This window comes from Harmonia axyridis, chromosome 1 (genome assembly GCF_914767665.1).
Source record: "Harmonia axyridis chromosome 1, icHarAxyr1.1, whole genome shotgun sequence".
Taxonomy (NCBI): domain Eukaryota; kingdom Metazoa; phylum Arthropoda; class Insecta; order Coleoptera; family Coccinellidae; genus Harmonia; species Harmonia axyridis.
In genome coordinates, this window is record NC_059501.1 from 44941921 (window position 1) to 44955125 (window position 13205).

At 35.5% G+C, this 13205-nt stretch overlaps 1 protein-coding gene and 1 long non-coding RNA gene across 3 annotated transcripts in view; one reads left to right on the forward strand and one right to left on the reverse strand.

Moving 5' to 3' along the window:
* Window positions 1–13205, forward strand: part of LOC123676965 (nuclear pore membrane glycoprotein 210) — a 252898-nt gene that overhangs the window by 168368 nt on the left and 71325 nt on the right. The window contains exons 13-15 of one of the 2 annotated variants that reach the window (XM_045613328.1): window positions 8378–8610; window positions 10067–10257; window positions 10625–10741. In XM_045613328.1, the coding sequence (XP_045469284.1) occupies window positions 8378–8610; window positions 10067–10257; window positions 10625–10658 (458 nt within the window). In that variant the 3' untranslated portion in view covers window positions 10659–10741. Of the gene's footprint in view, window positions 1–8377; window positions 8611–10066; window positions 10258–10624; window positions 10790–10849; window positions 10995–13205 lie in introns of those variants that run through there. The other variant, XM_045613319.1, reaches the window with a different exon arrangement.
* On the reverse strand, window positions 6039–7087 carry LOC123676995. Its single transcript, XR_006747029.1, has 2 exons — window positions 6911–7087; window positions 6039–6278 (listed from the first exon to the last, which is right to left on the reverse strand). It is a non-coding gene; the product is annotated as an uncharacterized LOC123676995 (long non-coding RNA).

Sequence of the window (13205 nt, forward strand, 5' to 3'; positions counted from 1 at the left end):
TATTTTGCTTAAGAAAGGGTATAATTCTGCACTTAGTGAACTCCCCAGGTATACACCCAGTCTTTAGAACATTATTAAGGATATCCAAAAGTTTGTCTTTAAATGAAGGTGGGAGATTTCTATATAGGGGGTAACCCAAACCATCAAGACCTGGAGCTGAATTTTTGAGAGATCCCAAAACTAGTTCTAACTCACCCAACGAAAACTCCACCGTTGGAACGCAAGTTGACAGATCGAGGCAGCATGGAAGCTGCTGAAAACTGCCAATTATATTAAGGGACAATTCATCTGGAATAGGAGGTGTCTTAGAAGTTTGAGCTCTGCCGGAGATCTTCTCGATAAATCTCCACGAGTTCTGTGTGTTAGAAAAACTCAGATTCTGGCAGAAAGTTCTGAAGGAATCCTTTCTTGTTCTTCTAATCATGTTCCTAGCAACAGCCCTGAGGCGATTAGCCTCGATCCAATTCTCCATTGTAGGGTACCTAATGTACCTTTTAACAGCCTCCCTCCTCAATTTTACAACCTCGGCAATTTCCTTGTTCCACCAATGAACTCTGAACCTGCCTGAATCCGCTTTAGCTGTTTGGGGAATTGCATTCTCAGCTCCCTCCACCATTGCCTCAATTAAGTCACTTGCTGTAGAAATTTCCCTTCTCCTAGACTGTACAAGGAGATTTGTCTGATATCTGGTCCAATCGGCCTTTTTCAGATTGAACCTATGAGAAGAAAAAACATAAGGTTTGGGAAAATTAAGCCTATTATCATTAATCTTAACCACAATAGGAAAGTGATCACTAAATCCTGGATCAGAATGAACTTCCCAGGAGCATCTCACAGCAATACCAGGTGACGCAATAGAAAGGTCCGGGGCACTGCGATTTTGATTGGGACCCGTGAGTCTAGTGGGGCTAGATGTATTTAAAATAACCAAATCATTCTCACACAAAAAATTACTAAAAGTGATACCTCTCAAGTTGGATGCCTGAGAGCCCCACATTGTATGCTGCGCATTGAAATCACCCAACCAGAGTGTCCGCCCATCCAAAAACGGCAAAAAACAATCCCATAGGGAACCCTGAATAGCAACATCCGGCGGAAAATAACTAAGAATTATAGATATCTTACCCCCAACAGTAATTCCCAAGGTTTGGCAACGATCAGGAAGAAGGGACGAGTTAATGGACAAAGCTTCAGTTGGAATGTAGGATTTGATAGCAATGGCTATGCCTCCATAACCATCGGTCCTTTCTTCGCGAACAATCCTGTAACCAGGAATATGAAACCTTTGTTCGAATCGAAGGAAGGTCTCAGATAATGCAATAATATCAGGGTCCGTTTCTCTAATGATAACCTGCAAATTACCAAAGTTAGACTTAACAGATCTTATGTTCCATTGAACAATAGTGAGATGACTAATGTTTACTCACTCATAGATAAAAATAAAAGAAAATGAGCAATTAGAAATCAGAGGAAGAAAGTACACAACCGTCCTCCTCCATAGATTCCCCTTCCGTTCTACCTTGATTCGCATGTGTAACTTTTAGACTAAGTGGTGTAAATGGACTATTTGCGCTGTGGTGAATTTCGGCCGATGTGACTAATTTTTTTGGGGGCGATAGATCCTCCAAAGATGTTTGAGAGGGTTGTGAGAATACTTGGGAAGAAGAAGCAGAACCCATATTAAAAGAAGGTTTATAGTTGAATAAACACTCTTTATGAGCCTCAAAGTCATATCCTGGGCGGACAGGAACCTTCCTCTTCTGAATATCAGGTTTCGAAGACTTAGAAGGGGTGAACGTTCTGGAAGATGAAAAATTTTTACCTAACACCGATGAAAAGGATCTTTGAGTACTATTATTGAGTGGGACAGGTGACTTGGCGTCAGTAGAAGCTCCTCTAAGAACTGGGAAGTCAGTGGGAGTTGGTGCCGCCGGATTTTTAGAACTTTTATCCGCTTCAAAAAATGACATATTATATATAGCCATACATTCTCTGATTCTTTTCTGACGGGTATATTCTTTAAAAGATCTATCATTTGCAAAGTGAGGTTCTGAGCAATAAAGACGATTGGCAGGGCCATCGCATGCCATTCCATTGGAATGTGATTCCCCACACTTGTGTCACCTGAAATTACCCCTACAAAGAGCTTTAACGTGTCCATACCTTAAACATTTCATGCATTGAATTACTGGTTGTATGTACATAGCAACTGGAGACCTGGTATTGAAGAGGATTAGTTCCTTCGGGAGGGAATTGCCCTCAAACGTTACAACACATGTTGTAGTGGGAACATATGAAACTACATCATTAATTTTTACCCGTCTGTTCAATCTACGCATCTTACTAACCTTACAAGGAGGATTCAATCCCTTACCGTATTCTATTAGGTCATCCTCATCAATGTCCAACCCAACATCCCTAACAACACCCATAGTCGATATCATTCTCGATGGAATATATACTAAATATTTATTTTTATCTAAACCATTATCATTCTTAAAATTATTAGCATTATCAGCAGAGTCGAAATAAACTCCAACCCTTTTTAACCCTTTTCGGCATATGTTCGATATTTTGAAATCTCTAGTAGGGGATGAGTATAACAACTTTCCTAGACTAATAGGGTTGAGATTCCCAATGTTTTTGTCTTTCTACCAGGACAAGGAATGGACCTTTATCCGTAGTCTTATAGTTGTTTTGAACAAATTTCTCATAGTAACTAACCTCAAATTTTTCTTGTACCACTTTCATAAAATTGGTGCACTCCTCAATCAACAATGAGTCGTTCTCAGAAGAAGCCCTATTTATGATTGCCTTTATTTCATCTTTAATCAACGTGAAGTCCAATTTATTATTCAGTGAATTTATTAGAATTTTTTCGATAGCACGTTGAGATCTAGGAGATAAAAGAACAAACTCCCGGGGTGAAACCCCGGGGCTGTTGATACTCATACCAACCAAATTCCAACGTCGTACTTGTACACGTTGTCAACAAGTAGGAAAAACAACAATCGAGCAGAAAAAAGGAGAGAAAAAAATCTAGATAAGGTGAACGCTAATGCAGCGAATGAAAACTTACGAATTATTTCAATCCAAAAATTAACTTAGTTAATGAAGTAGGTAACTTCAAAAACCGTCAGCAAGTATATTTTACCACACTCTCCAACCAGGAAATACAGAACACACAGGGAAAGATGGAGAAACACCGCTCACTATGTTGCTCTGAACTAAAATGTTAACAATCTTTATCGCGGTTGAGTAAGAATCGCCGAAGTCGGAAATTTGCCTTGAAAAGGGCACTCTGACCATAAATTTACCATAATTTGTTCGAAGTGTACATTTTTCAAAGAAATTTTCACAATATTCTTCAGTTTGTGTGTGTCTTATCTTACTAGGAACTTCTTCGGTTTTCCAGAATTTTGTCAATGATTCATCCAACATTCTGTTTGTTATATCGTGCGAGAAATTACAAGAGAAAATATTGTTGTGTGGACTACTCAAACTTATTGAACCCGTCACCAACCATCCTAATGTTGATTCTTGTAGGATTGGTAATCCCGTTCCTAATTTTAATTTATTGGGACCTAATAAATCGTAGAATATGTTCGCGCCTAATAAAATGTCTATTTTCTCGGGTTTATTGAATTTCGGATCAGCCAATTTTTTGTCGGCTGGTAACCTAAATAGACGTGTACAGAACTGCGTATTCGGAATTTTCTCTACTATTGACGGTAAAACTAATAATGTAATATTTGCCTCAAATGTAGATGTTCGCGAGTTAATTTTTGCGTTTACCTTTTCCGAGATCGTGATTGATTTTGGATTTATGCCGGCAAGTGCTATCTTGCTTCTTTCTAGAGGAAGTTTCAGTTTTTTGCATAAATCTCGTGTTATTAAATTACTTTGACTGCCGGAATCCAATAAAGCCTTACACACGTGAGTTCTGCCTTGTATATCAGATATTAGTATCTGGGCAGTTGACAAAAGAACCATTTGATTATTATTCTGGGAAACCGGATAATTACTCGAATATTGGCTTGAAGCCACTGTCTGAGTCGGCGGTGTTTCTACTCGATCGGTGCCTATATTTGATTGATTATTATTCGCGTTGTGCAGTAATGTGTTGTGATTCAAGTGGCATTTTTTACATTTTCCAGATCGACAATTCCACTTGAAATGTCCAGGTCTTAAACAATTACCGCATAAACGCAATCTTCTCACCTCATCATATTTTTCTTGTAGAGTTAGTTTAATGAAATCGGTACAGTTATAAATAAAATGATGTACCTTATTGCAGAAAGGACATGTGGATGCATTTCTCTTTGACCAGTTACAGTTAACGCATAATCGTGAGCTTTATATCTGGACGTTTGCATTTGTGAATGTTGTCTTTGACTCTGATTCTTCGCGAATTTATGTTCAAAATTTAGATGTTTTTTGTTATTTTCGGCTATGGTTTCTAAAGTTATACATTTTTTGCTTAAAAAATCTATCAATTGTTTATATGTAGGTAGTTTTTCGTTGTCTGATGAGATTTCCCATTCTTTGCTGGTGACGTGATCTAGTTTTGATATAATTATATGAATTAGAAGAATGTCCCAAGAATCCGTTGGCAATTTGAGATTTTGTAGCGCTCCAATATGATTTTGCAAATTATCTGTGAGACTCCTTAATGAACTTGCAGATTCCTTTGCCATCGAAGGAAGATCGAATATCGCTCTAACATGGCTGTTTACTATGATTCTTTCATTCTGATACCTATTGACCAAACAATCCCATGCAACAGAGTAATTATTATCCGAGACCTCTAATGAGTGAATTAATCGAGATGCATCGTGTTCTAAACAAGATTTCAGATAATAGAATTTTTGAATGCTAGACAAATTGCTATTGTTATGTAACAAATGTGAAAACGTGTCGTGAAAGTTTATCCACTCTTCGTAGTTGCCCGAAAAATGAGGTAAGTTTATGGTCGGCAGTTTTAATTGACTACTAGGATTACTACTTTCGGAAATGCTCTGCGAGTGACTACTTGTATCCGTTGCGAGAATGCCTTTTGCGAGTGCTATAGTTTTGAAAAAGTTCGTTTCTAATTCCTCCCGTTGTCCTTCTTCTTGCGAATCCAACATTTCAAGTCGTGATTGGACAATCTCGAATTCATCAAAACACGATTTAATCTTTTTCAATCTGACCTCTATTTCTATGGTGTCTACCCCGGATTTTAAATATGTCTGAAAACGTGTAAGTTGAGCTCTAAGTTTACCGCGAGTCTGTTTTAGTTCTTTAATTTCTTATTGCTTATTGCTTCCATCGTGAAAAATTGAGAAGTGTACACAATAATGAGAGAAAGATGTTTACCTGGTGACTCACTTTTACCCTTCTTGACTTCAGGATTGGTTCGTGGAATTCCTTGTCGGTTGCTGGCACCAAACTGTCTTCTCTGCAATTGAATTTCTCCTTCTTCTGCCTTATTACGCCACAGCTGCAATCTTGACGACGAATATGCCGAACTGTTTTGCACTTTTTGGGTCGCGAAAATACTTGAAATACGAGAAAACTAGAAATGCACGTGGCGAGATACTGGTTCTTTTTTATATGTGGCTCGATTGGACCTTGAATATGCGTGCATGAAGGACCACCCTTTCGGGAACGAGAAATAGACTGTATCGGGTTTACGTGTATATTTTGCTTGGTTACAAGGTTTACAACTGCGGTGGGCTGCGCGTGGTTACTTACGAGACGTGTTGATCAGTTGACGGTTGGGACCATAGAGAAAGGAGGAAAAGAGTGACGACTCGGCGGTAAAATAAATAAGCGTGATTGTGGCGGCCTTATGGGCAGGGATTGGAACTAACGATGTTGATTCTGCGCATTTGGCGCCTTATTATTTCATAATTCGAAAGAACTCACAATTTGAATGAAAACCTGCACCGAAAATTGTGAAAAAACTGTAATATCAATTACAGTTTTTTCAATATTTCAGTGAGGTTTTGCATCCAACTTAATTTTTACAAGTGATAATACTCAACGAATTTTACCATACTTTTTATTGCACATAATTATACAAATTGATATTTGTGAACAGAAATTAATGAAATAATTGAATCAAATTATATATATCGTATTGTACCACTTAAATATTAAAGAAGGAAACATTTCATTTGAAGATTGACAATAAAATAATTATTTTTGTGATTACTGACAAATATCCAGGAAATCGAAGGATTGAATGAAATCTTCAATTCTTTGGCAGAACTCCAACGTAAGCCTTTTGAAACCTGGAACAAAGTGAAAAATTGATGGTGATCCTGAAGAGACTTTTATTGAAAGTATATAAGGTGATAGCAATAGAACAATATGAAGTGAAAATATAGCTCCGTTTTCTTAAATCGTCACAACTGCTCCCTTAGACATTTAGGTACTAATAAAAAAAATGTCTCTTTGTTAAATGACTCTTTTTCTTGATATTAATTTGATTTAAAATGCCTGGTCTTTTCTTCACAAAAAGGAAAACAGTATCAGTATTCGGTTGGTTATTTCTGATCCTATCTGAACTTGAATCTGTTAAACTAGTACTCGGCACACAATTAATTAAATTATTCTGATCTTAAAGCAGTGCATAATTTGGAAAATCTGGCAGGGATGAAGGTAAAAGTCTTGATTTAGGTGTTTTGAAAAAATTGTCCTCACTGATATGGTCCCCACTTATTTTACTCATACTCATATTAATATTTGCTGGATAGAACAGTTTCAATTGGTTTATCCCATTCAAAAATTCTAGTTGGAGGTCTGAAACAGTACTTGTTCGTGGTTGAACCCCTGACAATTTGGGATGCAACATGATATGATATGATAAAATGCTGATCAGTTATTACAAAAGGTGCTTTATATTTATAATTATCATACATACGAAAAAACTAGAAGATATATGCCTAAGATTCTTCAATGCGTTGCCAGCAAATATTCAAACGGAGGAAAATTTCAAAAAATACGAAAAATACATACCTACATGATCATTTAATTCAACTGGAACCCTCTAAAATTTAGGAATTTTTTATGTAAAGAGTTTTTGACATGTTTCATTTGTTCTTTTTTTGTAAATGAGAACCTTCTGAAATAAAGATTGTTATTATTATTAACAAACTTGAACCTGCGAGAAAATAAGAATCAGGAGAGAACTGAAACACAAAAGAGAGGTTGGAATTTACGCCGAAAACATTTCATCATTTACAGTAGATAAGGATGAAATATGTTTTTGTGTGAAATAGCGATACATTAGTTCCTAACCCTGTCCCTCGGGTCGCTAGCATCAACATTTCAAACGACTCTTCGCAGTCGTCAGTCTTCTCTTTATTTGTCTATGGTTGGGACCAAAGAGAACGAAGGACTCTCTCAGTCTCTGCTACTAAGGGTGTCATTGTTGAGACAGGGTGGGGGGTTTGCCAGGCTGCCATGTTGCACACAGTGGCGCCGCATCTAATAGTCATGTTTGACCACGGTATAATTTCTATACACCGTGGCTTGACTGTACAAAGGGTGACAAAACTTCAAAATTTGAAATTATTCGGTCGATTAGTTAAAGAGTTATTGAACTAAAAATATTGAAAATGTTTATTGATCACCCTGTATGACCATGCCAAGCAGAGATTCAGAATTTTTATTATGAATTCGGTTACGAATACGGAAATTTCCTCACTTATTGCTCAATATACTTATTTCCTATAGCTTACTGTATATCACATGTATTGCCCATACTGAAAGAAATATTAATCCTTGTGGCACTTTGTCCACACCACGCTTGATAGATCAAAGAACTTGGGCTTTTGAAGAGCCGTTTCTATGGAAACGCAAAAAATGCTTCAACTGTCAACGAAGCACATTTTGAATTGAGTCAGGTACATAACTTGTATTGTTTCAATTTGTGCAGTTGTACGAAATAGTATACTGTGCAAGATGTAGGAAAAGTCGTGAGAAAAGTTCACCATTTTTTGTACAATATCCTATTTTCATTCTGATGGTTCTTGACGAGAAAATGTTTTTTGAAAGATGTTTTCTTGCTAAAAACTAATGTGTCACCCACAATCTATTGGATTTTCGAGTTTTTTATGCAGAGAGAAATAGCTATAATACAAAATATTGAAAATCTTTCGGAGAAACTATAGAAGAAAATATGGATAACAAAATAATTGACTGAATACTGCAAAACAAAATATTCGAAAAACAAAGCACATATTTCAATATTAATTCAAAAATTTTTTCGAGATGGTTTCAGTAGAATAGAGAAACATTTTTCCAAATATCTGTAATTTGCTTTTACTACCTCTAATAAGTAATTTTCTTCTTCGAATAATATCTCAATCAATGAATTTATTTGCAGGACAATATGCTTGTGAGGTGATGAGTTTGGGAAAAAATCAATCAGAAGCTAGTGTCTTGGAAACAGCCGTTTATATATTTGCCATGAGTTTGGATGATCCAGATATTGTCTCACACAAACTGAAAGTACCGTTTTTACCTGGAGTATGGGCGCCGTCAGAAATAAATTTGAATGAGAACGGAATTGGACAGCTAAGCATCACTGGTCTACCGAAAATCCTGAATGAATTGATGGTAACTAAAAATTCTGAGGAAACAATCTTGTGCCAATTTATGGATACATTTCTCGTGTCCCATATGTCACTGCATTTAGTTGGTATACAGAAAATATATCTAAGGTTTTTCACGCCATGAAATTTGCTGATTTTTGTATGAATATTGAGGATAGTATATTTTATTGGGCTATTTCCATCATCCATAGATGATGGAAAGCCCAATAAACTATCTAACATAATAAAATTTGCTGTAATGATCTATGCTCTGGTCGAATCAGAATTTGACGGTACATCATAGAAATATTGACTGAAACTACGAACGAATATATTCTAAACCTCCACAAGATATCAAAGATGTTATTTTGAACCTTTGGACCGACATACTGTAGATCGTTCACCGACCATCCGCTAGATCTTTGATTGCCGTCGAATATGACTCTCAACTTTGTATTGAAACTGGTTTCTTTCAATATTTCGTAATGAAGTGAAGAAGCATTGGCAATTGCATTTACATGTCCGAATTGTTCTAAATGAATAGTAAAATGTTGAGAGTTAAATTTTAATTTTCCAATTTTATTACTTGCTTTTGTTTTTAAATACATGTTCCTTTTATTGCCAGTACTGTGGCAATATTTAGATTAAAGGTTCCAAATATTGTGAGTTTGCAACTTCCAAATAAAACCAAAACGCCATTTTCTTCCGGTAACCTTATTTCTGGTTATGTTTCAGAATATGGATATATTCATCATTTCTCAAATGAAATTTCAGACCAATATGACCTAATTTGAGTTTTATAAAAAATAATTTGTGTTAGCATGGCAATATTTGGCATGAGTAAGGTAAGTATACCTTACTCATGAAAATTAGATACATAACATGTTTCGGAAATAGCTGATCCGGTATCAATTTCTATTTGTATAATTCCAGAATTTATCAATACATTTAATTTAAAAGGATTACTAAATTTATCATTCATATCAAATAAACATTCAGAAGAATCCTCGTCAATCATGATTCGAGAAATATCAACGTCTTCAATTTAAAAGTTAGTCACATGACTTGATTTGCCGCACTTAAGACACTGCGCATCTTCAAAATAGCACTTTCCGGACAGGTGGTTGGCTTTTCCACAATGGCTGCAACTGCTTGATTTTTGATGTGATCCTCGTTATAAAGAACAAAATTGGTGCTTCTGATAAAGATGACTCAGACCCTGGAGACTTTTGTCCATTTTATTCAAAGCATTTCCCTCTATCAATCCCGAATTTTTCTGCAGTTTCCATGTTGACGACTATATTCATGGTTGATTTGTATGTGAGAGTAGTTTCCGTGACAGGTCGCTGTCGACCGAAGACTAACTGATCCCTTAGGTTAGTTTCCAGAGAAATTACGAAATTACAAAATTTTGTAGTCTTGAATTGACTGCTGCATTTGTTGCTTCCTTTGTCTAAATTTGTATATTTTTGCAATTTCAGATGGTTTTGGTTCCAAATGTTCGTGCATCATTTCCACTAAATCTTCGAAGTTCTTATTTTCTGGCGACTCTGGAGCGCAAAGTTCGGTCAGTAATGTTGAAAGCTTCATCCCTCATGACAGTGATGAGAATTGGTGTTTTAAGTTCCGCTTCCGTTTTATTCGCCTTGAAATACTCTTGGATACGAGTTATGTACGTATTCCAGTTCTTCTCTGAAACCTTGAATTTAGTTTACTTCAGATTCAATTTCTTATAATAATTTTATCCCATCCTCGTCACCACTGTGATAACTTTCGGATATGCCATATCCATACGACTCATACGAGATTTTAATTGATTATGATTTATTTCATAACATAACATAAAAATGTGTTGATACAACATAATACATATCCTATGAATATAACATATACAGGTTGGACAATATAACACATAAAAAAATAGATAATATAGTGTTAGCATCTAATGAATATTGCAGTGGGAAATGATGATTCCAGAAAACCTTAATATATTCTCACAATACTAATTCAATGAATAAAAAAAATGAAATTTATTTCAGGTCTTTCCTTCCGACTCAAGTATATTGTACGTAAGTAATGGTAAAACAGATGGGTATAGAGTTATTCATGATATACAAGTTCTGGATTACCATTGGAGACTTGCTGATGTATCAGATGCAATGAGTATTATAATCGTATCTAGATTGACAAACCAGACTTTTCCTGTAAGTATACAATAGTATCATCCGAATAGAAAAATATACCTAATCACTATCATATTTTAGGTTCTAGTTAAAGTCAAATCAGGTTTTAGTATGGGTGAAGCATGTCTGGCAAAACAAGCTCCAATAATGGCTTTTTTGCACAAATACAGACATAGTTTAGCGATTATATGTTCGATGCTGGTTATATTCTTCACTTCTTTTTATGGTGAGTATTGACACTTGGTTTTGGATTCACCGAAGTAATCAGCTTTCTGTTTGTTTCGTATGAAAATATTTGATTAGACGTTCCGGAGAGATCCTCTTTCTTCAGTGAAAATAATAAATTTGATAGTTTACAATAAAAAATTGATTAATATTTAACCTTCAATTTCTCGTCAAATTACAATGTTGGAATTTCACCTCCTCCCCATTCTGAAGCCTCCTAGGTCACCAGATTTGAATCCATTAGATGTTTTCTTCTGTGGTTGAATAAAGGAGAAGATGTATTCTCCTCCTCCCAAGTGCCTTTCTTATGTGAGGTTGGCGGTCAACATGGCATATGCATCTCTGACCAGGGCTTGGTACAAAAGGTTGTTTCCGTCGGTGTGAGTCCAGTCTCTTATATTTCTCAGCCATGACTTCTTTGTCCTTCCTACACCACGTTTACCGTCGATGTGGTATGACGTCATGACATATGACTTGTACAAAATCAATCGTATTAGCAGTCAGTCTTAATTGAGTAGTATACGGAGAAACATACATATCGTAGTTGATGTACACGGATGTTTTATAATAATAAAAAAGCTATCACCGGATGAATAATATATTTATTTATCTACCATCGGAACACCTCAGATTGGCGATGAGGATAAAAATTGAAAATATTCAATTTCTTTCTACAATAAGACCTAGGTTATGTCAAGTGAGAGTGTTCAAGGCAGAGTGTCGTGGATCTATGAACTGAATAAAATACAATTATTAGAACAATTAAAACACCTAAATGTTGACGTTGATGGTAGTGAGAGTGTAGAAAATTTACGTAAACTTCTAGTGAATGAGTGGCGTGAATTGTATGAAGAACAACCAGTAAAAACTCTCAAGGACACATCAAAAAAGAGCAAGTGATAACAGTTCCGTCGATATCGCAACAAAAAACAGTTAAAATGTGTTTATCTTCAGACAATAACAAAATAATATTTATTTTTAATCGGGATAAATGGAACATTTTTGTGGAGAGACTGGAACTATGTTTCGATTCACATGATATTTCGCCGGAAAAATTCAAGGCTGAAATGCTGACTAGAGTTTGTCAAAATACGTACATATTATTTCGAAATTTATGTGCGCCACGCAAACCGAAGGAATTTTCATACAAACAATTAGTGAAAATCATGACTGATCATAACCATCCGAAATATCAGAAAGTAATAAATTCCATGAAACAAAACAAAATTCTAACGAGAGCGTTTCTGATTTCGTTGCGAAATTGAAAGAAAAATCTTCAAATTGCGATTTTAAAGATATCGATACAGCTCTTCGAGACCAGTTTGTATTCGGACTTATGAGTGAAGAAACAAAAATTGAATTACAATTTCGAGAAAAAGATCTAACATTTCAAAGTGCCGTTGACTTAGCGACAGCTCGAGAAACTGCCATAAAGGACTCAAGTAAGACGAAGAAAGAAGATTATAACTCAGTCTACTTCATGGGAGAGAGAAGGAGAGGTGATAATGAAAAGTGGAAAATGGACCAAACTAGAAGGAAGAATGCAAGCGCCAGAGTGGAGAGAGAATATCACACTAACAGAAGAACAAGACGAGGAGAGCATATACGGAATGATGGTGGAATGAAAAAGGAAACAAAAGTTATTGCAGGTAATCACGGAAATAATCAAGAGTTAAATGTAACCTCTAAAAATAAAGTTTATTGTTTTTGTTGTCATAAACCAAATCATTATGCGAGGGAATAGGTTTAGATTTAAGATTTGTAATTTTTGTAAAATTAAAGGACATATTGAATCAGCTTGTTTGAGAAAGAATCGAGTAAACATTATAGATGGAAATAATGATAATGAACAAGAAAATTCTGATGGTGAATTTTTCGTTATGAATGAGACATGTTCAGATGCACAGATTAATAATATTAAAGCTGAACCTATCTGCATGCGAATTGCAATTGAAAATAAAATGATAAATTCTGAAGTTGATACAGGGTCATTTGTCACAGTTTAATCAGAATTTACAGTCAAAATGAATTTCAAAAATAAGTTTATTCAAGAAACTGACATTATGCTTTCTAGTTATGATGGATCCAGATTACAGGTAGGTGGTAAGATGAAAGATTTAAGGGTTAATTTTAAAAATAAAGAGCATTTAATGATAGCCTACGTTATGCCAGGTAACGGAAAAAATTTAATAGGAAGACAGTGAATTATTGA